The 25,907-nt window shown below is 49.8% G+C and overlaps 1 protein-coding gene across 1 annotated transcript in view; it reads right to left on the minus strand.

Annotated features, from left to right (window-relative positions):
- The window catches only part of STK10 (serine/threonine kinase 10), a 143,942-nt gene that overhangs the window by 97,499 nt on the left and 20,536 nt on the right, over positions 1-25,907 (minus strand). The window contains exon 2 of the mRNA XM_002816190.6: positions 14,044-14,208. Within this exon, the coding sequence (XP_002816236.3) occupies positions 14,044-14,208 (165 nt within the window). The remainder of the gene's footprint in view (positions 1-14,043; positions 14,209-25,907) is intronic.

Raw genomic sequence — 25,907 nt, forward strand, 5'->3', positions numbered from 1 at the left:
CTCAATATTGCTTAGGACTGACAGAGCTAGGATTTTAAAATCTCTCTTCTCCACCAAACCAACCCTCTAGGAATAAATATTGACACCAAAGTGCTGTGCCAAGTTGATTTCCACCCTTCTAAGTAATGCGCACAAAGAAAATCTGACGTGTGCAGGTGTTCTATGGTTTTACATCATGTCCCCAAAATCCCCACAAGGCAGGCAGTTAGCAGTTTAACCTGGGCCAGCCTCGGTATCCCCATCTACGACACCTAATGCAATTTGAGAGCTTACTCTGTGCCAGGCCGTATGCTAAGTGCTTTCCATGAATTATCTCACACTCACTATTTGAGGTAGGTATCCTAAAAAATGCCTGGGCCTCATAAGATTTATTGTGAGGATTAAGTAGGATAATGTATGTCAGAACAAAAGACATTGCCTGGTACACAGTAAGTCAATGCCTGATAAATGTTATCGAGCACTAGGTATTATTTTATTCCCATTTTACATATGGGCAAACTGAGGCTCAGGAAGATTAAGGTCACAGATAAGTGGCAGAGATCTAAGCACCCCATCCCTCCTCATGCCTCAAGGAGGAAGCCACAAACAGGCTGGGTCACAGCCCCTGGGTGGGTGGGGGAAAAGGCCCCTCTGTTTCTTTGCTCCAGCCCTCTCTGGGCCCTACTGGTCAGCACACACACATACCAAGTGAGCTTGCTCACCAGAGATAAGGAAGCCAGGATGTCCCAGCCCAGATAAGGGTGAGCCTGGACCACCCACAGGGTTTAGACATTAACTTTTACAGCGCATAGGCAGTAGGGCCAGCAGGAATTGGGTTAGCACTGTCACAGCCCCAGCTGTCCTTAAGAAAAAACCGAGTGCTAGGCACAGTGGTTCACGAGCTCAGGAATTCGAGACCAGCCTGGGCAACAAGGCCAAACCCTGTCTCTAGTAAAAATACAAGTCAGCCAGGTGTGGTGGCACATGTCTATAATCCCAGCTACTCGGGAGGCTGAGGCAGGAGAATAGCTTGAACCGGGAGGCAGAGGCTGCAGTGAGCCGAGATCGTGCCACTGCACTCCAGGCTAAGCAACACAGCCAGATACTGTCTCAAAAAAAAAAAAAGAAAAAGAAAAGAAAAGAAAAAAGAAAGAAAGAAAATTGAGGCACTTTGACTCCAGAGGTGAGGCATCAACACGCAGTGACCACACGGTGCTTTGGGCCTGGGTCCCCTCACCTCCCTGGGCTTTCCTGAGGCCAAGAGCATGTCCTGGGTTGCTCAATAAATAAATGTTAGCAAAACTCCTAGAACTCAAATTAAATAAGCCACAGCCAGGAGATGTGGACATGGTCCTGGGTCTGCCACCGTCCTTCTGTGGGGCTGTCCTGACCTCTTTCCTGCTCTGAGCCTCTGCTGTTTTCCCATCTGGAAAATGAAGCTCTCAACAGCGATAAGGTCATTTGCAACATGGACCGTGTAGGTTCAAAGTGACCGAAGTCACTTTATCCTTGAAGAAGCAGTTTACATCTGAAAAAATTCCCTTCATACGATCCAATATCAAAGCCCGGGACCTAGTACATCATCATAAGTGTTTGTTGAATAAATGAATGAATAAACATGAATGAAAAAATTCAGTAGCCTTAAGATGCCCAGAAATCAGGGGCAGAACAGCCAAAAGATGGCTAACAGAGACGACAGCCAGATTGTGCAAATGAAGTAGGACAAAGGCAAGCCAGTCCCTCCCTCTACTGCCAACCAAGGGAGAAGAGATGATGGCTGCCATTACTGAGCCACTAGTGCATGCATGGCATGGCGCTCAGTGTTTGATAAGCATTCCTTCACTTAATCTCATGAGCAATACACATATTCCTGTTTTACAGATGGGGAAACTGAGGTTTGGTGGGGAAGGGGCTTCCCCGAAGCCACTCAGCTAATAAGTGACAGAACCAGAGTATAAACCAAGGTCAGTCTGACTCCAAGACACATGTGGATAGCCTAGCTGTGTAGCCACGGGCAAGCCGCCTTCCCTCTCTGGGCTTGTTTCTTCCTGCGCAAGCAGAGGTAGGCATGACCATCAGCCCCCCAGGCCTCCCTGCACTGAGAGATGCTGTCAGTGGGGCGGTGCTGGGAACCTCCTTAGCCTCTCCAATACAGCACAGAAGACAAAAGTTATCCAACCAAGGCCTGCGCCTGCGAAGCAAGTCCCTGGAGGCAGACACCAAAAAACACAACAGTCAACAGAGAAATGTCCTCAGCATATCAGCAGCCAGCTGCTGTGGGTGGAGTCCCAGAATCTCCCCATCTCTGAGCTCCAGGCCAAACAATGCTGCCATTGACAAGGCAGCCTACACCCCCAGGCCTCCCAGGAACGCTGGGCCGGCCGTGTTCCTCCACCCCCGGCCTCACCCACCACATTCGAAGGAAGCCTGGGGAAGGAATTAGGACTGCCCTTGAGCGGGGTGAACTGAGTTCACCCATGGGCAAGGCCATCTGGAACAGAGGGAGTGACCTTGAGGTTCCTAAACGTGTACATGCCACGGGGCCGGGTGAAGGGAGTCCTGCCGAGGCAAAGGGGAGGGAACATCTAAGGGATGACTTAGATACCCCCCACCCCCTTTTACAGATGAGGAGACTCAGGTGGCTGCACACCTAACTACACGTGCCCAAGTCCCAAGGCACCTCAGGATGAAACCGAGGCGACTCAATTTCAGGGGCCCTAACTCCCTCAGGTACTATCAGGCCCACAGGTCGCAAGCACTGGCTCTGGGGTCAAAGTCCCCTGAGCTTGAGTCCATCTCATCTTCCAGAAATGCCAAGATCGGCACTAAGATCAGACTCTGTGCAGATGCTAACCGGACTTCAGCCCTAGCAGAGAGACAAAGGCAGTTCTGTGTCTGCAGGGACATTTTTCATCCATTTGACCGTCTGCCTCTCTGGCCACACTGTTCTCTAAAGCCAGCTCTGCTAAGGACAGTGCTGGACACAAAGGGGAAGGAGCCAGGCCCACGCCCCTGCCCTGAGGGAAGTGACCCCCAGGGAGGAGGTCAGGAGATGGACTCACAAATCCCAGGACAAGCGTAAGAAGGGACAGGGAAAAGCACACCAGCTGCTGGAAGGCGGCACATTCAACTCAAATTGCTAAAGGTTTTGTGACCTTCGAGTTGGTCCTTGAGGGACAGATAGGACTCAAACCAAGAGAGGGGGTGGCAGTGCGGGGCGGTGGCCCCTGCAGGCAGAGCATGCGCTGGCCCGCTCAGAGCCCGCTCAGAAAGCCAGGGAAGAACTACTTCCCTAAGGGCAACCCCCAGCCTTCCCGGATTCATTATTCAAGGGACATATGTCTCCAAAGAACCAAAGCTCCCACGTGAACCAAGGTGAGCAATGGGTTTCCACTCTGGAGCCAGACACACCTGGGTCCCAATTATGGCCGGACACTAACAGAATGACCTTGGGACAAGTAACTTCGGAGATCCAAGCCTCAGTATGCTCATCTGTAAAGTGGGGGTGATGGTAGAGGCTGCCTCCCTGGTTTGATCACATGGGATCATACAGGGAAAGCCTGTAGCTCAGAACCTGGCGTCCAGTGAGTACAGCACAGCCATTAGTAGCATGTCCATGCTGTGTCCATGCCGTGTCCGTGCTGGAAACCGAAATCACCACGCATAGAGACAGCCCTGCACCAGCACCTGCCCCGTGAAAGGCTGGAGAAACAACAGGTGTCCTGGGCAAGCTCACACCTCCCACAGGACAGTAAAACACTGCGCGCGCACACACACTGTGTGGCGCCCATCTGTCGTCCACAGCACACATCACCAACTCACGTCACCAACTCACATACTATACGCCTTACTTTTATTGTCTGTTGTCTGCCTCCCCCTCCTCCCTGCCCCCTTTAGAATGTAAATTTCCAGAGGGCAGGCCTTTGTGTCTGTGCCCCAGCACCTAAACTGCCTGGCCCACAGCCGGTGCTCCCCGGGGAAACATGTGATGGTGAATGAATGAATGACTGAGTGAATCACTGCTACCCTGTCTACCCGAGGGAGGTGGGAGGCCAACCACATGAGATCATGCATGTGGAATGCCAGACACAGGTAGGTGTTATCACGACGGGGACAGAGGCCACGACAGCTGCAACTGCTAAAGGTTCCACCAGAGACAACGCACTCCCAAGGCCAGGAAGAAGAAAGCAGCTCAAGAAACACAAGGAAAACAGAACACAGCCCCACAGCCCCCCGCACGTCCCTTGTCTCCACACTCCTTCCCACAGCACTGGAATCATCTGCTCCTGTCTCATACCAGGAAGGAGCATGAATCCAGAGTGGTCACCTGGCCGGGGCAGGACAAACCAGGGAGCGTGTACCTATGTAGAGGGGCAGCCACACCCAACCTGGCGCACAGAGCCTGTGAGGGAATAGGACCCGTGGGGCCGGAGCCGCTGATCCTTCAGGCCAAGTCAGATGTCTGGACTCTTATATCAAAGGTGTGGATATATAAAGGGCCACACCAATTCAAATAGTACAAAAAGCTTGCTGTTGAGGAATAACTTTCAAACCTTGTTTTTCCTCTGTTCTCATACCACAATCATCAACACAGAAGACATCTGTGTCCAAATGTGGGGCTTTTCCCCACACACATGCAGTGGACACCAGCTGCGTGTTCTCCGATTCAATTCCAACACTATCTACCGGCAGACAGCGTCAGATCTCACAGGCTGAGGGTTCAGGCTCCAAGACTGCGCCCCTCCACCCCACATACCAGTTGCACGTCGAGGCCTCTGGACCTTCTGAGATACTGGCTTCCAGTTGGGGCTCCCACAACCCCTGCTTTGGGTTTGGTTCATTTGCTGGAACTGGCTCATGGAACTCATGGAAACATTTACTTATGTTTACTGATTCATTATAGAAGATATTACAAAGGATACAGATGAAGGGATGTGTATGGTGAGGCTGGGGGAAGGGGCACAGGGCTTCCATGCCCTTCCCGGGTACACCACCCTCCAGGAAGCTCCACCTGGTCAGCTGTCCAGAGGTTCCCTGAACCCTATCCTCTTGGGATTTTATGGAGACTTCATTACACAGGCGTGACTGACAACCGTGTACAGAGACGTGATTGGAAAAAAAAAGTGCACGATTCAAACCCAGCAAGGCCTGCTGCTCAGACTTTTCTTTCTTTCTTTTTTTTTTTTTTTTTTGAGACAGAGTCTTGCTCTGTCGTCCAGGCTGGAGGGCAGTGGCACAACCTCCACCTCCCAGGTTCACGCCATTCTCCTGCCTCAGCCTCCTGAATAGCTGGGACCACAGGCACATGTCACCATGCCCAGCTAATTTTTTTGTATTTTTAGTAGAGATGGGGTTTCACCATATTGGCCAGGGTGGTCTCAAACTTCTGACCTCGTGATCTGCCCGCCTCGGCCCCCCAAAGTGCTGGGATTACAGGCGTGAGCCACTGTGCCCAGCCTCAGACTTTTCTTGGCCTCTCTGTGTGGCATTCCTTCCTATAAGACCCCTCTGGAATCAGTCTCTTGAACCACAATAAGATTAGAGTCCTGCCTTAGGCAGGTGACAGCAGGACAGGAGAAGGTCAGAGAGAGAGACTCTGTTTCCTGAGGCCTGCTCCTGAGGCCTAACTCACCCAACATGATAACAAAACATTGTAATAAGGGCTATGGGAGTTATGAGCCAGGAATTGTGGATGAAAACCAATATACATGTGATCATATCACACCTGCCATCCGCGTAGCCTGTGGGCGTGGTTCACACATCTGTTGGCTGATGTGGACTGTGAGCAACATGCCTGTCCTGCTAGTTAAGATGCCTGGCTTGGAGTCCCACCATGAAAGCCACAAGCAGGTCTGGGACCCTCCTACACTGCTACTGTCTGCCAGCTGGGTTTCCAACCCTGGACACACTGTGGTGGTCAGCACTACCATCCCCGACGTCCAGATGAAGAGCCTGGAGCTCAGAGGCACGAAGAGGCATGTCCAGGGTCACACAGCAGGACAGGGTGCAGGCAGATTCCAATCCCACTCTGTGCATGATCAACTGAAGGAATGAGGGTGTGAGTGACAGGGTGCGGGGCGGAGGGAAGCAGGGCTGGGAGGTGCCCGGAGAGTACTAATGCAGGGGAAGGACAAGGTCAGTTGGTGCACTGACCTGACAGGAAGGGCTACATGGAGATGCTTGGTGACATGGTGGGCGAATCCTGGAATGACAATCACCCTTGCTCCTGTGCACGTGAGACAGACAGCCCAGGCCGGCTATTCCAACAGCGGATCCCAGCAAAGCCCTCAGTTATGCACCTGCTGCTTCACAACTCCATCTGCTCTGGGCCACCAACCGCACCCGGAAGGTCATTGCCTGAGGGAGCAGCTGGACAGGTCCTCCGGCACAGGCCTCCTTACCACCAAGCCCTGCCAAAAAACATTCTGCTGGACGATGGCTCCTCAAGTGGAAGGGTGGGGGTCACAGATTGCATCCTTTGAACTGTTCCCAGTGATGCCCAGAGCCTGGCACCTAGAGAGGGGCATTCCAGGGGGCAGGAGAGAAGGCTTTGGAGCTAGGCAGACCTGGGCTGGAGCCTGGCTCTGACATGTGGGACGAGCCTCTCCACTCCACCTTTCTAACCCTTGGTCTTCACATCTGTAAAATGGGGGTGACAACATCTCAATCTCGGGCCAGGCGCGGTGGCTCACGCCTATAATCCCAGCACTTTGGGAGGCAGAGGCAGGCAAATCGCTTGAGTCCAGTAGTTGGAGACCAGCCCTGTCTCTACAAAAAATACAAAAATTGTCTGGGTGTGGTGGCACATGCTTGTAATCCCAGCTACTTGGGAGGCTAAGGAGGGAGGATTGCTTGAGCCTGGGAGGCAGAGGTTGCAGTGAGCCGAGATCATGCCACTCCACTCCTGCCTGGATGACAGAGCAATACAAAAGCAAACAAACAAAACTCAATCCCACAGAACTGTGAGGATTTGGTGAGATAGTCAGGAAACAGCCCACCCGGCACAGGCCTAGCACAGAAAACATTCCTGACGAGGCCAACTATCCACATCATCATGTTGCTGCCTCCTTCCTTTTGTCACCACCCCCTGCCTCCTGATTCACCCTCTAGGCCAAGGAGCTGCCAGCCTCCTCCCCCACTTTCCCTCCCTGAGCCTTAGGGTGTCCCCTCTGTAAAATGGGCATGTCGATACAGTAATAATACACCCATCTCCAGGGCTGCAGAGCCTGTGCAGACTTTAAAGTGCTTTACAAAGTGCTCGTGTGTGTGTGTGTGTTGTGTGTGTGTGTGTGTGTGTGTGTGTGTGTGTGTGTCCCAACAACCGGGTGCCCCAAAGGCCCAATCCAGAGAGAGGGCAGGGTTGGTGAGTGCCAGGGAGCCCGAGGAAGAGCAGGTCCCACAGCCCATGGAAAGGGTCCTGGCACCCAAAACTGCCAAAAACGGTTGCCCCGGGCCAGGTGATCACAGTTCCAGACTTCAGAACTGCAGATACAAGGGCCAGGACAAAATGGGCAGACTCCATTGAAAGACCTCCTTGGGATCCTCCCTTCCAAGCCCCTAGAGTTATGGATTAGGAAACAGAGGCCCAGGAAAGGACGCTTATCTCAGGTCACACAGCTAGTTGGTCCCAGGCAGAACTCAGGTCTCCTGGGCTGGGCATGGTGGCTCACGCCTGTAATGCCAGCACTTTGGGAGGCTGAGGAGGGTGGATCACCTGAGGTCAGGAGTTCAAGAACAGCCTGGCCAACATGGCAAAACCCATCTCTACTAAAAATACAAAAATTAGCCGGGTGTGGTGGTGCATGCCTGTAATCCAGCTAGCCAGGAGGCTGAGGCAGGAGAATCGCTTGAACCCGGGAGGCAGAGGTTGCAGTGAGCCGAGATCACACCACTGCACTCCAGCCTGGGCAACAAGAGCGAAACGACACCTCAAAAAAAAAAAAGAAAGAAAGAAAGAAAGAAGAACTCAGGTCTCCTGACTCCAGCCCCAGATCCCTTCTACCACACTGAGCAACTTTCTAAAGTACACAGCACTGTCAGCTACTTCCGGGTGTCACATTCTCTTTACAGTTTTGGCTGTTTTGAGGTCAGATATGCAATCTCTGTCAATGACCAAGGGCTGGCCTCTGAGCCCAGGACGACAAGCCACAGAAACCCTGGCCAGCAACGTGTGGTCATATGGGGACACATGTGGACAGCAGGCTCATCCCATCCATGCCCTGCTCTTGATCCTGGGACCAGTACTTCCTCTTTACAGAATGCTCAGTTTGAGGCAAGAAGCCACACTGAGAAAGGCCCACAGTCACTCCTTCAGGGAGGGTAACCACGGCGCCAGCCAACTTCCTCATCAGGAAGTCTTAGGGAGCGTTCTTGGGCTGGGCCACCCCAAAGGGACTTTGGCTGCTCTCGACAGACCCCTGCCCCACCAAGGGCAGGCACATCCTGTCTCCTTTCATCTCCCCAATGCACATCTACTGTGGACAGATTTCACACCAGGCCCCATGCCGGGGACCAAAGAGAACAGAAAGAGAAGGAGAGGCACGATGAAGGTAACAGCTGATACTTACCGAAGTTTCTGTGTGCCCAGACCTGTTATAGACCTTTTCTATTTGTAAACAACTATTAGCTCAATTATTCCTACAGGCACTACTGTGAAGACCCCCATTTTACAGTTGAGAAAACTGAGGCACAAGGACAGAAGGAATTGGCTCTGGTCTCACAGTAAGTGGCAGGCAGGAGAGGGATCGCGAACTTGCAGGCTCCAGAGGTCGACCTTTGCGTTTTTCTTTATCATTTTCTTTTTTTTTTTTAATTGAGTCAGAGTCTCACTCTTGTCACCCAGGCTGGAGTGCAATGGCACAATCTTTGGCTCATTGCAACCTCCACCTCCCGGCTTCAAGTAATTCTCCTGCCTCACCCTCCTGAGTAGCTGGGATTACAGGCACACGCCACCATGCCCGGCTAACTTTTGTATTTTTAGTAGAGACGGGGTTTCACCATATTGGCCAGGCTGGTCTCAAACGCCTGATTCGTGATCCACCCACCTCAGCCTCCCAAAGTGCTGAGATTACAGGTGTGAGCCACCGCGCCAGGCCCACTTCCCAATTTTATATCCATCCTGATCACTGCTGGAGTTATGTGTTCATGTGCTGTTAGTTGTCTCCCACATGTAGACTGGAGGCTCCATGAGGATGAGGACCGTTTCCCTCTTGCTCACTGATGAATCCCCAGCCCCTACAATGGGGCCTTCCACTTAGTAGCTGCTCAGCAGCATGTGCCGCGGACAGTCTAGCCTCGGTTCATGTTACTCTGCTGCTCTCCCTCCACCACGCGCCAGCCGCAACACCTTCTATGGGGTCCTCTGCAGACTCCTGCCTCAGGGCCTGTGCACTTCTGATTCCCTCTACCTGGCACTTTCTGCCCCCACACATTTGGAGGTCTGCCTCCATCTGGTCTTTTGGCTCTCAGCTAAAACGTCACCTCATGAGAGAGGCTTTCTCTGTCCATCGTGTTTACAGCACCTGCTACTGACCCTACCCAGGAATACCTACTGCATTTCCCCACTGGTTTTTCTTCCACTCACTTGTCACTTGCCCAAGTCCTCTCATCTACTTCTTCACTGGCTTTCATACTGTCTGTTTCTGCCACTAGACTTTGAGCTCCGTGAGGCCAGAGGCCTTCTTCCCAACTCTGTTAGCGACATCCAGTTGGTAGCTTGAAACTGATCATAGTGGAGATATGTGCATTCAGAAATGGGCCAAATGCCAGACACCAGAGCTTTTCTTCCCAAAGAACTCACTCTTGCTCCTGTAATACATATTGGAAAAGAGACCCCCTCGGCCCTTGAAAGATTTGCCCAGAGGCCAAAATCTGGCTCAGGGCTGGGGGTGGAGGATGGGGGTAGCTATGAGCAGAGGACATTCACGAGGTCAGCCCAGGCCTTCTTGCAGTCACTCATTTTGGGCCCTGGGAGTCATCTAGAGCTTCACTGTCTATGCCGTCCAATACAGGAGACACTAACACACGTGCTACTGAGTGTTCGAAATGTGGCGAGGGTAGAGACCTAAATGTATTATTCCATTCTCTTCTAATTCCTTTAAATTTGAAAACTGAGACTTGGTTCAGTTACTAGGAAATGTTTAAGAATGTTGGAAAAACTTGGGTGTGTGAATCTACCTTTCTCAACTGTAAATTTTATGATATCTAAACACAGATCAAGGATTTCTGATGAAAATTTAGTTCCCAAATTGAGATGTGCTAAAAGTATAAAATACACACTGGACTTGAAGACTTAGAATGAAAAAAAGTGAAATAGCTCAATAACTCTTTAAATGGATCACATGTCAAAATGGTCATACTTTTATATACTGGGTTAAATAAATTGTATTATTGAAACTAATTTCATCTGTTTCTTTTTGCTCTTTTGGATGTGGCTGTTAGAAATGTAAAATTATACATACAGGCCAGGTGCAGTGACTCACTCCTGTAATCCCAGCACTTTGGGAGGCCGAGGCAGGCAGATCACCTGAGGTCGGGAGTTCAAGACCAGCCCCACCAACATGGAGAAACCCCATCTCTACTAAAAATACAAAATTAGCCAGGCGTAGTGGTGCATGCCTGTAACCCCAGCTACTCAGGAGGCTGAGGCAAGAGAATCTCTTGAACACAGGAGATGGAGGTTGTGGTGAACTGAGATCGCGCCATTGCACTCCAGCCTGGGCAACAGGAGCAAAACTCCATCTCAAAAAAAAAAAAAAAGAAATGTAAACTGATGCATGTAGCTCACATTACAGTTCTACTGGTCTAGAGCATTTTGGCTTGTTTTTCTCCAACTTGCACCATTTGATATTCAAAAGCAGAAGTAGTGATAAGGAAGCACAGACGGATTTTGCCATGATTACAAATTCTGAACAAAAATGAGCTAATCTTGTCAAATTGCACATGGGGTGGTGTGACGAATGACCTCCACCCCACTCGGGGGGAAAATCTGTCCCTGCCTGCCATGGCTACAGAAGGGACCTCAGACACTTGGGGAACAGCCAGTTTCTCATCCCAAAGTCCCTGAGAGCAGACCCCAGGTCCAGAACTGGTTTTGTCAAAGATATCCACATGGAAAAGTTGGCTCCTAAAGCCACAGAAGCCCAGGCCTGGTCACAAGATGGGCCTGGGAACCATCACACAGAAGGAAATATCAAAGGGTTGGTGCATCCTTCAACTTGTATCTCTGGACTTCTCCCTTCTACACTTTTGCCCATTTGCTGGTCCCTCTACTTTGACTGCTCTTTCTTCTCTTATCTCCCCGGAGGACTCCTATGCATCCTGCAAGACCCCGTTCAAATGTCCCTTCCTCTGAAGCCTCCCCTGACCAGATGATGTTCCACATCACATCCTTGGGCTCCTGGCCTAGTCTATTCTTACCACTTCTCAAACTGCCTCAATGTTTTTCTCTTGTCCTCTCAAACCTGACTTCTTTCTGTAACACAGAATATGCCTCTCCCCTGCAAAAAAGTACCACTGGGTCTCCATTACCTAAAACAGTGAGTCTCAAGCTTAAACGAGCATCAGAGTCACTTAGATTGCTGGGCCCTACCTTAAAACGCCAATTGCTGGGCCTCACCTCAAAGTTACTGACTCAATGGGCCTCAGGAGGGGCCGGATAACCTGCATGTCTAACAAAGATCCAGGGTGTGCTGATCCCAGGGTTGTACTTTGAGAACCCCTGCAGTAAAAGATTGAGGGAAAAGTCTTCATCTTGGCATGCAGGGCCTTCTACAACATGGCCCCCATTACTTTACCCCCCTCATCTTGCACCACATGCTGCCCTGGCCCTAGACCAGCCATCTCCCAAACAGGCTGTACCTTTCATGCCTCCACACCGCTGCCCATGCTGTCTCTCCTGCCTGCCATCCTTTCCCCCTCTTTATCTACCCAGCTCCAGGGCCACCTTCCTTGATCTCATAGTGTCTAAAAGGCAAATCGGAGGAGCTGGTGCCTTCTACAAAGTCACAAATGTAGGCTGTCAGGGCAGCTACAATAGAGGAGGGAAAGAAATGGTCTTGGCCACAGCAGTGGGCCTGGAAGAGAAGGCACCAGCCTCAAGTGACAACTTAGGGACAGCAAAGTCTAGTGTATTTATTTAAACAACAGCATGACAGTCGCAATCTAGTTACAAACTGTATTTGGCTCTATCTGGTTTTCCAGCTCTGCCACTTGCTAGCTATGTGGCCTGGGAAGCAGCTCACATAGCTTTTTTGTTTCTCATTTTCTTTTGTAAGATGGGATAAAGCAACAACCTCACAGAATGAAGATTAAACGACATAATGCAAGTGAAACTCATAGCAAAAGGCCGAGCACACAGTAAACTCTCAATAAATGCTAGCTACTATGAGTAGTATCTTTGGACCTGGGAAAGTTAAGAACTTGGTGCCCAGCCACAATCAATAACGGGAATAGAAACATAATAGCTATTTTTCTTAATGGGTATAGTCAGCAGGCCAACAAATGCTGTATGCACAGAGAGGAAGATGAATGGACAGGAAAGTGGGTGGCTGGGTGGGTGGCTGGGTCAATGGGAGATCTCCTTTGGTTAATATCAAAAGTGGCTCTGTGAGGCCAGTTTGGCAATAGACATTTAAGAATCTTAAAAATTCTTGCTGGGCACAGTGCCTCACGCCTGTAATCCCAGCATTTGGGGCAGCCGAGGCAGGTGGATCTCCTGAGGTCAGGAGTTCAAGAAGAGCCTGACCAAGACGGTGAAACCCCGTCTCTACTAAAAATATAAAAATCAGCCAGGCGTGGTGGTATGCACCTGTAATCCCAGCTGCTTAGGAGGCTGAGGCAGGAGAACTGCTTGAACCCAGGAGGCGGAGGTTGCAGTCAGCCGAGATCGCGCCACTGCACTCCAGCCTGGAAAACAGAGTGAGACTCCATCTCAAAAAAAAAAAAAAAATTCTCATAAAAAAGCTCTCAAACAAGCACACATAAAAAATCCAAAGATGCCCATCACAGAGTTGTTTATAACAGCAAAATAAAAATAAAAATAAAAAAAGAAAGAAAGAAAAGGAAATAGCCTAAATGCCCAACAGTAGACAAGGGCACAGTCAGAAGATGGATTTCTTTGGAAGAATAAAAAAAAAAAAAATGAAGAGGACTGGGCGTGGTGGCTAACACCAGTAATCCCAGCACTTTGGGAGGCCGAGGCTGGCGGATCACCTGAGGTCAGGAGTTCGAGACCAGCCTGGCCAACGTGGCAAAACCCCTTCTCTACTAAAAATACAAAAATTAGCTAGGCGTGGTGGCACATGCCTATAATCCCAGCTACTCAGGAGGCTGAGGCAGGAGAATTGCTTGAAGCCGGGAGGCGGAGGGTGCAGTGAGCCAAGATCACACCACTGCATTCCAGCCTGGGCAACAGAGCGAGGCTCCATCTCAAAAAAAAAAAAAAAAAAAGAAGTTGACAGGTGTTGCTGAGTTTGGAAGATGGGGCTTGAAGCTACAACTACACTGTGAGGATGCTGATGGAGAATAGCGGGCTGGTGAAGAGCCCCCTTCTTTAGTGCAGCCATCGAGAAGGATCTCCATGTAACAGCTGTAGCAGTGGCAGAAGAGGTGCTACTATGACAAATAATAAAACAGCCAACACTTACCGGGCTCTTACATGTGCCCAGCACTCTTCTAAGCACCTATCATGAATTAATTCACTTAATCCCAGTAATCACTCTATGAGCTAGATACTATTATTAGCCCCACCTTACAGATGGAGAAACTAAGGCATGGAGAGGTTAGGAACTTGGTTAGGATTATTCAGCTTGTAAACAGCAGGGCTGGGACTCCAGGCCAGGCAGTAGAGCTTTCTGTTCCAAATCACTAGTTCTACTCCCAAGGGGGAGGCATCACAGGAAAGGGTGGGTAAGTGGCCAGGAGCTCCCTACTTCACCATCTCCTTGCCCTAGCCCTCGTCCTCAAAGCAGATGCTGAGAAAGAGCTGAAGTCTTCAGGACAAGGCTAGCTCCAGAGCACCAGGCCATGGGGGCTGAGCTGGGGCAGGCAGGGTGGCAGCCTTACCCACAGCTTCCCGTCGTGATAGTAGGCTCCCAGGAGCTTCACAATGTAGGGGTGGTCGCAGGTGGCCAGGATCTCAATTTCCACAATGTAGTCCTCCAGCTCCTCCTCACTCTTGGTTTCAATGACTTTGGCTGCAGCCAAAGTACCCGTCTCCTTATTCTTGGCCTGCAAAGAGGAGATACAGGAGGTCAACAAGGCATGCTCCGCAGGAAACTGACCTCTGGATGTGAGCCCGCAGTCCTGCATGAGTGTGAAAACAGAGGCCGGATGTCCAGATGCTGAACCGGGACGTACATTGTTCTTAACAATAGCCACACATCATGTCTGTACTTAAGAGTAAGTACCATACACCCCTACAACACTAAGGAATAAACAAAAATACAAGAATGACACAGCTCTACAAATACCAACATGGAAAGACTGTTGATTTGTTCAGTAAAAAACAAAAACAAAAAAACCCCAAGTCATTGAACAATAAAAATGGCACAGTACTTTTTGCATAAAAAATGGAAAACTACACCTTCATACATGCTCACAAGCGTCTGTGAATGTGTGGAAAACTCAGGAAAGATACTGCCTGACAGTAGGCTGGGGAGGGGCCAGAAACAGGGAGGCATTCAAAGGGTACTTTCACTCTGTTTAAAATTTAAAATCTAGGCTGGGTGCGGTGGCTCACACCTGTAATCCCAGCACTTTGGGAGGCCAAGGCAGGGAGATCACAAGGTCAGGAGTTCGAGACAAGCCTGGCCAACATAGTGAAACCCCATCTCTACCAAAAATACAAAAATTAGCGAGTGTGGTGGCACGCGCCTGTAGTCCCAGCTACTGGGGAGGCTGAAGCAGGAGAATCGCTTGAACCCGGGAGGCAGAGGTTGCAGTGAGCAGAGACCACACCATTGCACTCCAGCCTGGGTGACAGAGTGAGACTCCATCCCAAAAGAAAAAAAAACATTTTTAAAAATATTTAAAAATTTTTTTTGTTGTTTTTTGAGATGGAGTCTCGCTCTGTCGCCCAGGCTGAAGTGCAGTGGTGTGATCACTGTTTACTGCAGCCTCCGCCTTCCAAGTTCAAGCTAATTCTCCTGCCTCAGCCTCCCGAGAACTGGGACTACAGCTGTGCACCACCACGGCTGGCTAAATTTTGTGTTTTTAGTAGAGACGGGGTTTCACCATATTGGCTGGGCTGGTCTCAAACTCCTGGCCTCAAGTGATCCATCCACCTCGGCCTCCCAAAGTGTTGGGATTACAGGTGTGAGCCACTGTGTCTGGCCTAAAATTTGTTTACAATTTTTGATAGGAATGTTTGATGCGTTTATTTGCAACATTTCACATGCACTAACAGTAGAATGAAAAGGCAGCCTGCGTAAGTGCCCACCAGTTATAGCGGAACTGTTTCGTAGATGCATGTCACCTAGGCAAAACAAGTCTTCCTTACTTGAGGAATAAAAGGGTAAGAAAACTCCACACACACTAAGATGGCTATAATTTTAAAAAATGGAAAATAACAAGTGCTGGTGAGGACTGGAGAAGTTAGAATCCTTGTGCATTGTTGGTGGGAATGTAAAATGGTGCAGCCAGTGTGGAAAACAGTTTGCCAGTTTCTTGAAAGGTTAAACATAGACCTATCCTAGGACCTAGCAATTCTGCTCATAGGTATATACCCAAAAAAAAGCTCAAAGCAAGGACTCAAGGAGATATTTATATACTCATAGCAGCCAAAGTGTGGAAACAATCCAAGTGTCCATCAGTAGATGAAGAATATTTGGGAGGCCAAGGCAGGCAGATCACTTGAGGTCAGGAGTTCGAGACCAGCCTGGCCAACATGGTGAAACCCCATCTCACTAAAAACACAAAAATTAGCCGGGCGTGGTGGTGGGCGCCTGTAATCCCAGCTACTCAGGAGGCTGAGGCAGGAGAATCATTTGAACCCAGGAGGCAGGGGTTACAGTGAGCCAAGATCATGCCACTGCACTCCAGCCTGGATGACAGCGTAAGACTCCATATCAAAAAAAAAAAAAAAAAAAAAAGAATGAATAAACAAAATGTGGTATATCCACACACTAAACAATTCTGCCATAAAAAGGAACAAAAAGGAAGGCAATTCTGACACAAACTACATGGATGAATCCTGAGAACATTATGTAAAGTGAAATAAGCCAGACACAGGATACATATTGTATAATTCCACTTACCTGAAGTACCCAGAGTAGCTGAAATCATAGAAGTGGAAAGCAGAATAGAGGTTTCCAGGGGTTAGAAAGGGGAAATGGGGAGTTATTGTTTAGTGGGTACAGAGTTTTTGTAGAGGATGATGAAAATTTTGAGGTGTAGACAGCGATGACGGCTACATACTTGTGAACTGATTTAATGCCACTAAATTTACACTTACAATTGGCCAAAATGATAAATATGATGTTCTGTATATTTTACCACAATTCAAAAGAGACAGAAATAATCATGTAAATGGAGCAAGCAATCCCACCCCACTGCACACAAGGAGCTGGTGTCTGGGAAACGGGAGGTGAGGACCCACAGCTCCCCAAGGATCCTGCAAGGACATCAGTGGGGAATGCTGCAGCAAGCATCTCACCCACCCTGCTGCATGGGGTTCCAGTGTTGAACAAGTACACATGGCCGGGCGCGGTGGCTCATGCCTACAATCCCAGCATTTGGGAATCCAAAGCGGGTGGCTTGCTTGAGTCCATGAGTTTAAGAATAGCCCAGGCAACAGAGCAAAATCCCGCCTCTACAAAAAAAAAAATGCCAAAACTAGCCAGGCATGATGGCATGCACCTGTAGTCCCAGCTGCTTGAGAGGCTGAGGCGGGAAGATCGCTTGAGCCCAGGAGACGGAGGCTGCAGTGAGCTGAGATCTTGCCACTGCACTCCAGCCTGGGTGACAGGAAAAAAAAAAAAAAAAAACCAGCCGGGCACAGTGGCTCATGCCTGTAATCCTAGCACTTTGGGAGGCCGAGACAGGCGGACTGCCTGAGCTCAGAAGTTCGAGACCAGCCTAGGCAAGATGGTGAAACCTCATTTCTACTAAAATACAAAAAAATCAGCTGGGCGTGGTGGTGAGCGTCTGTAATCCCAGCTACTGAGGAGGCTGAGGCACAAGAATTGCTTGAACCCAGGAGGCAGAGGTTGCAGTGAGCCAAGATGGCACCACTGCACCCCAGACTGGACAACAAAGCAAAACTCTGTCTCAAAAAAATAAATAAATAAATAAAAAAGAAAGAAAAAGGCCCGGCGCAGTGGCTCATGACTGTAATCCCAGCACTTTGGGAGGCCAAGGCAGGCGGATCACAAGGTCAGGAGTTTGAGACCATCCTGACCAACATGGTGAAACCCCATCTCTACTAAAAATACAAAAATTAGCTGGGCGTGGTGGCGGATGCCTGTAATCCCAGCTACTTAGGAGGCTGAGGCAGGAGAACTGCTTGAACTCGGGAGACAGAGATTGCAGTGAGCCGAGATTGTACCACAGCACTCCAGCCTGGTCGACACAGCGAGAATCTGTCTCAAAAAAAAAAGAAAGAAAAAAAAAAAACCACAAACACATTTCCCTACAAAATGGCCCCTAGCCAGATGCGGTGGTTCCTGCCTGTAATCCCAGCATTTTGGGAGGCCAAGGCAGGTGGATCACCTGAAGTCAGGAGTTCCAGACCAGCCTGGCCAACATGGTGAAACCCTGTCTCTACTAAAAAGTACAAAAATTAGCCAAGTGTGGTGGCGCATGCCTGTAATTTCAGCTACTCAGGAGGCTGAGGCAGGAGAACTGCTTGAACTTGGGAGGTGGAGGTTGCAGTGAGCCAAGATCACACCACTGCACTCCAGCCTGGATGACAGAGTGAGATGCCATCTCAAAAAAAAAAAAAAAAAAAAAGGCCCCTAAAAGCACGCTGCTCATCTGGAGACCTTAAACAGCAATCTATTGCAAAGCACAGGGAAAACGAGCTCCTCTGGACTGAATGAACATATTATAGCTTAGCCTCCACCGTGGCACCTTCCTAAGGATAATATTGATCACGCTCCACCCTTGCCTTCCATAACAACTCTGGAACCTGACTGCACCGGAAATTCCGGCTGGCCAAGTTATTCCTGCACATCTAGTGCCCCATGGATGACAGTGAGCATTCATTCCTATCATCACGGGGACCTGAGGCTTGGAGTTTCCCCCATTCCACAGACGGACGTGAAAGTCCAGGTTTAGAGGGGAAATGTGATTGGAACTAGGGGAGTGGCACCAGAATTTGCATCAGGATCCTCTAACGTCAAAATTTTCTGCACTTTCCACCACTGTACAAGGTCTCCCTATAATCTCCACCACTTAGAAGTCTCTAAGACCAGATGCCAACAGACACTTAACAGAGTACTACTAGGCCAGCCCTGCACAGGGCGCCCACAATACAGACACAGAGCGACCCTCTCCCTGGCCAGCTCAAAGTCTAGCTAGAGAGACACAGCCCTCTACTGAAAGTGACAAGACAGCATGCTTATGATGGGGTGTGGGAGAGGGCACCTAACCCACCAAGGAGCCTTCTGGAAGGAAGCAGTACTGAGGGGTGGGCCCAGGCGCGGTGGCTCACGCCTGTAATCCTAGCACTTTGGGAAGCCGAGGTGGGTGGATTGCTTGAGGTCAGGAGTTTGAAACCAGCCTGGCCAACATGGTGAAACCTCGTCTCTACCAAAAATACAAAAAATTAGCCGGGCATGGTGGTGTAGTCCTAACTACTCGGGAGGCTGAGGCAGGAGAATCGCTTGAACCCAGGAGGCGGAGATTGCAGTTAGCCGAGATCATGCCACTGCACTCCAGCCTGGGTGACAGAGTGAGACTCCATCTCAAAAAATAATAATGAAAAACATACTGAGGAGTGGTGCAACCAGGCAATTTCTCTGCACATTTGCTTTCTGTACACTCATTCTCAGTTTAGATAAATATTTCTTTCATTAACTGAGCTGCAAAGTCCCCAGGATCCCATGCAGTGATAATAATATGCCATTTGTCATATTATGTCATTGATAATAATATGTCAGAGTGGACCCTTGGTCCACTCTGCATGCAGCACTAGTCTGTGCTGCTTCTATGTGTTAGTGCATTTATCTCCTGGATCACCCTACAATGTGGTGCTGTCAATATCTCATAGACAGATGAGGAGACCGATCTGAGGCAGAGTACCCTAGGAATGAGGCGGCAGAGTGGGCCTGGAACTAAGGCAGTCACATGCCCACGTCTGCACACTCTTGGTGGCCACATTCTTCCTCCATCCAAGTCCCTTGCAGGCCAGAGCGTGGGATGCCTCCACACGGGGCCCAGGAGCCCAGTTCAGGGAAGGACATTTCATGATAGGCCATTTTCCAGAGCCAGTCCTTGTCCTAGAATTTACCAGCTCACGTGGCTCTAACTCTGTGGGGACTTCTCCCCTAAACTCAATTTTGAAGGCTTGTTTAGGCTGGGCGCAGTGGCTCACGATTGTAATCCCAGCACTTTGGGAGGTCAGGGCAGGTGGCTCACCTGAAGTCAAGAGTTGGGGACCAGCCTGACCAACATGGTAAAACCCCATCTCTACTAAAAATACAAAAATTAGCCAGGCAGGGTGGTGGGTGCCTGGAATCCCAGCTATTCGGGAGGCTGGGGCAGGAGAATTGCTTGAACCCGGAAGGTGGAGGTGCAGTGAGCCGACTGCGCCACTGCACTCCAGCCTGGACAACAGAGCGAGACTCCATCTCAAAAAATAAATAAATAAAAATAAAAATAAAAAAGCTTGTTTAGAATGCCTTAGCAACCCATTAATTAAGTTATCCGGTGCGCTCTCTCTCTCTCTCTCTCACACACACACACACACACACACACACACACACACACACACAGTCTCAACTGATCATGTCCCTGCCTTTTCGTTCCTTGTAAAGCTGATTTTTGTACATCCCCACCAGAGGGCTGGCAAAGAATCCTTTCCTTCTGCACACATTCCTCTTTCTCTTCCTACTCCTCCCCTTTCTCCTCTCCAAACCCAGAAGAGAGGTTACGCCAGCTCTGCTCTTTTCCTGAGAGGAAGGTCGAGGGCTTAGTGGAGTGGCTAGAGCCAGGGCCAGTGACCAAGGCAACCACCTTGACTATGCTGAGCTGGCCAAGGGCCCCCCTTCAATCACTCATCTTTCAGTCCTGAAAGCTGGCAAAGAAGGCCACATGTCACCTTTACCTGGGTCTCCTGATGGTGGAGGAGGCCCAGGTGGGGACCATTTTCCAGGAGTGCACAGACCTTGCCTTACCCACCATCCTGAAAGGCAGCATTGACCAGAGAGCCAGGCCCCAGCCAGTGCCAGTGTCAACACAAGGCACACCCGCTACCCAGCACCTCACTCAGATTCCATGGAGACCACAGAACCTGCCAGACAGAGGTTAGTAGGAACCACGGACCAAAAAGTGACTTGGCCAAAATTAAATTCTTTCAAAGCCTCGTTGAGGCAGCAATCCATCACCTTGAGACCACAGGGGATTTAATACGGCTGATGATAAAAACAGCTAACACTGACTGAGCACTCTCTGTGTTCCAGGACAGGACTTAAACAGAATTTCTCACTTCATCCTCCATCCAGCCCTTAAAGACAAATATTATTGCCAGTTTACAGATGAGGAAAAAGATTCAGAGAGGTGGGGTGATGTGCCTCAGGTCACACAGCGAGTGGGGGTGTAGGGTGAAGGCTGGATCCAATTCAAGCCTTCCTTACCTCCAAAACATTTCTCCCAAAGACCTTTCCTGATGACCGTCCAGAGCTCCCTGTTGTATCTCCCTTTGCTAAAGATTAATGACAATCACAGCCAATAGCAACCACTCACAGCAAGGGAGTGCCTGGCAGCTGAGGAGTGCTCAGGCAGCCAGAATGTCATCCGTCAACAAACCGTTAAGGCCAGCGTTAGCCTTGGTGCCCATTTCCCAAGCGAGCAGACTGAGGCTTGGGAATCCAGCAGGACTGTGAGCTGTCACAGTGGCCTCCTGACTCCCGGCCTAGTGTTCACTACACCACACTGCCAGGAAGCAGCTTATTCCCTAGTCATTCATTCAACCGTTATTTACTTGGCAAATTCTAGTGAAAAAGACAAGCAATTTTCTGCCTAGGAAAATTTGCATGAGGGAATCACTGCCCTCCCATATCATAATTCACCCTTCCCTGATTTTTCTTCAGCAGAGGCCAACCTGCCCTCATTTCCAGTCCCTAAAATACAGTATCTAGAAGTGGGCAGGGACTCATCTTGGCCAATCAGAATACTGCGCTCCCTCTGGCCACAGTGATTGGCTCAAGAATAGGCACGTGGCCAGGTGCGGTGGCTCACACCTGTGATCCCAGCACTCTGGGAAGCCGAGGCAGGTGGATCACCTGAGGTCAGGAGTTTGAGACCAGCCTGGCCAACATGGTGAAACCCCACCTCTACTAAAAATACAAAAATTAGCTGGGCGTGATGGTGCATGCCTGTAATCCCAGCTACTCGGGAGGCTGAGGCAGGAGAATCACTTGAACCTGGGAGGCGGAGATTGCAGTGAGCCAAGATAGCGCCATTGCACTCCAGCCTGGGCAACAAGAGCAGAACTCCATCTAAAAAAAAAAAAAAAAAAAAAAATTGGCATGTGATCAAGTCAGCCAATGAAATGCATTCTCAGAACAACTGCTGAGCCAGCTGAGACTGCTGCAAGCTCTCCTTGACTCCTAGCCTTCAGCCTAAAGCCATCCTGCCCCTAAGGGGGCCTGAAAATCAAACTAGGTCTGAGGCATTAAAGCTGAGAGAGGGCATGAGAAGACCGTTTGATCCCTTCAATGAACTTTTACAACTCTCTATTAAGGGCTTTATTTTATATATAAGAAAACCGATGCTTAGAGAGATGAAGTCACCGGCCCAAGGTCACACAGCAAGTTCAAAGGATTAGGAATTGAATTCTGGCCAATGTGGGTTCAAATTCCATGTATCTGACAGCTTTGCCAGAGATGCCTGTATATTCTGCAAAAGTCCCATCTGGGCCTCAGTCTCCCCCCATACGGGGGAGGATGGATGGTGAAATGATGTCCAACTCTCTCCACGCTCTGATGAGAGCCGTCTTAGGGAGTGGGTGAGTCTTGGAAAGCTAAGGGTGGTCCAAGTAGATGAGGCTCACATGGGAGTTGGCAGGCAAGGAATAGCATAAAGAACAAGTGGCTGTCTGTGGCCTCCGACGTCCGTCTCTCCCACCGGCTGAAGCAAGGCCGGATTCCAGCACAGGATGAGGGGAGCCTCGGCCCAGCTTTCCACTGCTGGCCGGCAGTGACTAACGCCTCAGCCCACACCCTTGAGAGCAGATACACAGTGGCCACTTGTGTTTTCTGGCCCAAGCACCTCTGTGGGAACAATCCTCCTCCTTGTGCCCGCAAGGGGCCCAGCCTGGAGGAGGTGGGGACAACCCTCCCAGCCGGGGGCACTGCTTCACCCAAGGGGCCCAGCCAGCCCAGTCAGGGGCTGGGGGCTTCCTGAGAGTCAGCTGCACAAAGGCCAGCAGGGGACCCACCCCCAGGCCCTCCCCTTCCCTCCCGGCTGCCCACTGATCAGTGTGTTGCTCCCGCCACCTCCCGGGAAATAGCTGATATCACAGACCTCAGGAAGGTGAGAAAACATTAGCCACCCCTCCTTAACTCCAGCTCCCCAACCCCGCTCTGCAGATGAGGAAACTGAGTCCACCAAGGCGAATGCAGAGACCAGGGTCCCATCTGTGACACTTGTCTCATCTGTGACACAGGTGTGCCTCAAGAAGAGTAAATGAGAACACAAGAGCAAAGAGCCTAGGGGGCCTGTTCCTGGGGGCACCCCTAACCTCAGGCCTGGGAGCCACCGGAGCTGCTGGGAAATTGACCCTGGAGCTGGGGAGCAGTGGGGGACTTGGCCAGCATCCATTCCCCCTTGTGGATTCAAAACTCTAGTTGCCTTTGGATGCTGCCTCTCCCTCGCTCTGAGTCCAAGGGATTCATAGTGGGTTGACCTCACCCTGGGCCAGGGGCATACCCCAGGCCCAGCTAAAAAGAGGACTCAACCAAGGGCACCTGAAAATGAAACTTGTCACAGTCATTGGTTCAGAGATGCCTGGGCATGGTCCCAAGGCAGGCCAACAGGGTCGTGCCTGGGTGGCTCTTTAAATTTGTTTTTGGTTGTTTGCTTTTTTTTTTTTTTTTTTTGAGACGGAGTTTCGCTCTTTGTTGCCCAGGCTGGAGTGCAATGGTGCGATCTCGGCTCACTGCAACCTCCACCTCCTGGATTCAAGTGATTCTCCTGCCTCAGCCTCCCGAGTAGCTGGGATTACAGGCATGCGCCACCACGCCCAGCTGTTTTTATATTTTTAGTGGCGACGGGGTTTCTCCATGTTGGTCAGGCTGGTCTCAAACTCCCGACCTCAAGTGATCCGCCCGCCTCGGCCTCCCAAAGCACTGGGATTACAGGCGTGAGCCATCGCGCTTGGCCAGTTGTTTGCATTTTTGCTGAAGTTATCAGGAAAGCAGCTTTTTCTTTCTCTGGCACTGCTAAATCGGTAGAATGAAAGGCTGAAAGGCTGGAGGGTCTTGTAGCCCATCTTGCCACTCCTTCAGAGTGGCTGCTGGAGGGTGAGGCCAAGATGGCAGAAGCAGGGCTCACAAATGGAGTGCTACTGGCTCTGTGGAACACCTGGAGACAGCTGTACCTGAAGGTGGACTCTACCCATAGACTTCTCAGTTACATGAGCCAATAAACTCCCTTTTGGATTCCTGCCATTTGCCACCAAGAAGGAGATGAGTTCCCTCTCTCTGGGGGTGTTCCAGCAAGGAACAGATATCTAGAGGAGTGCCTCACCACACGACATGTGTGTATCAAGGGCCACCTTCATTCCCAAGCCCATCATAATCTATAAGGTGACATTCACTGAGACCTCGCCAACGGGCTGACTGATAATCTAGGATTTGGAGACCTACATGGAAAACGTGTAAGACACAGGCCAACAGAAACTATGGAATTCTTCTGCCAAAAGAATCTTCCTCCAAAAAAGTGGAAAGGATCATTTTACACTTAATAAATTAACAAAAACATGCAATTGTGACAACCCAGGCTGGAGACAATGTAGTAAAATGGGTGAACCCATTACTGACAAGAATAGAAACTGATTCAATCTTTCAAAGACAACAATTGACAATAGGTTTTAAAAGCCATGAAAATACCTTTTCAGCCTATTATCCCTCATTCCTGAGAATTTAAGGCCAGAAAATACTTTTAAAAAGACAACAGGCCAGGCACGGTGGCTCATGCCTGTAATCCCAGCACTTTGAGGGGCTGAGGCGGGTGGATCACAAGGTCAGAAGTTTGAGGCCAGGCTGACCAATATAGTGAAACCCCATCTCTACTAAAAATACAAAAATTGGCTGGGCATGATGGCGTGCACCTGTAGTCCCAGCTACTCGGGAGGCTGGCAGGGGAATCGCTTGAACCTGGGCGGCAGAGGTTGTGGTGAGCTGAGATCGTGCCACTGCACTCCAGCCTGGGCACAGAGCGAGACTCTATCTCAAAAAAAAAAAAAAAGGCAACAAAAGAAATGTACTAGGATCATGGTCAGTTTATATTAGTCCATAATAATGGAAAAAAGGTGAAATCACCTAAAGACAATGGTTAAATTAACTTAATGGGATACTAAGCAACCCTTAAATGATAAACAAGAAGATAATACAGTAATGAGAAAAAATCCTTAAGCCATAATAGTAAATAACAAAATAGGATAATGAAATTATAACTAGGCTACAATTTTCCTTTGGGAAAACTGCATGTGCCTACGGACAGGGACAAGCTAAAACACAGCATAATGAAGTCAAGCGCTTTATAAAGACAATTTTCACCCAGTGACATGTGGCAATTATCCACAGGGGTCCCAGCAAGGGCAGACTGGGGCTGGTGCAAAGAAGCCTCCCACATAGAAAGAGACCACTTCATCTGACCTTGCCTTAAACGTTCCAGAGACAGACACCCTCGTCCTTTCGGAACCCACATGAGCTGCATTGTTTGATACAGTAGCTACTAGCCACACGTGGCTATTTAAATTAATAGATATGAAACAAAAATTTAGTTCCTCAGTTGCATTAGCCACATTTCACGTGCTACCACACTGTGGCTACTGTACTGAACAGAGCAGGTACATACAGAACACTTCCTTCACTGTAGAAAGTTCAGCCCCAGCCCTCTCTGGCAGAAAATGCCTCTTTGGAGGTAAAGGAGCATCTAAAACTCACTCCACTGTCCCAGACCCAGCCTCAGAAACATGGGTTTCTTTTTCTAGGAAGCAAAAGGGGACATGTGCAAGGAATCAGCAGAGGAACCCCACCCAATGATCATTTGCTACGGAAGTCTCCTAGCAACCTGGCTGAGTGGCAGGTGTGAGGGAAGGCTCCCAGCTGACCTGTCAGATGAAAAGCCTGGGTGTGGGTCAGAGCCAAAGAACGGGGCAGTCAGGGCTCAGGGTTCCTATTTCCCTGTCTTTATTCTGGACGGCCATGCCAGGCATGTATCAAATATGGTTCAGGCCACCGGAACCAAAGCAGGGCTTGGTCCGGGTGTCACACAATGTACAGCTGTGCTGTGCCTGCCTGAACACAGTTAATCTTTGCATGGTGATGAAGGCGGTCAATCGCAGGAAGGGCTGCGACTCTATTAAGGAGAGAGAAAATCTGGCCCCAGAGAAAACCACGGTCACAGCAGAACTGACTATGTGCAGGAAAAGGGCCCAACATAAAGCCAAAGGGGGTGATCTGAGGACAGCAGACACAGAGCCGGGGTGGCCAGCTGATGTGGGCTTGAGTTTAGAGCCCACTAAGGCCCCTGGCTGGCAG

The sequence above is a fragment of the Pongo abelii genome, chromosome 4 (assembly GCF_028885655.2).
Source record: "Pongo abelii isolate AG06213 chromosome 4, NHGRI_mPonAbe1-v2.0_pri, whole genome shotgun sequence".
Taxonomy (NCBI): domain Eukaryota; kingdom Metazoa; phylum Chordata; class Mammalia; order Primates; family Hominidae; genus Pongo; species Pongo abelii.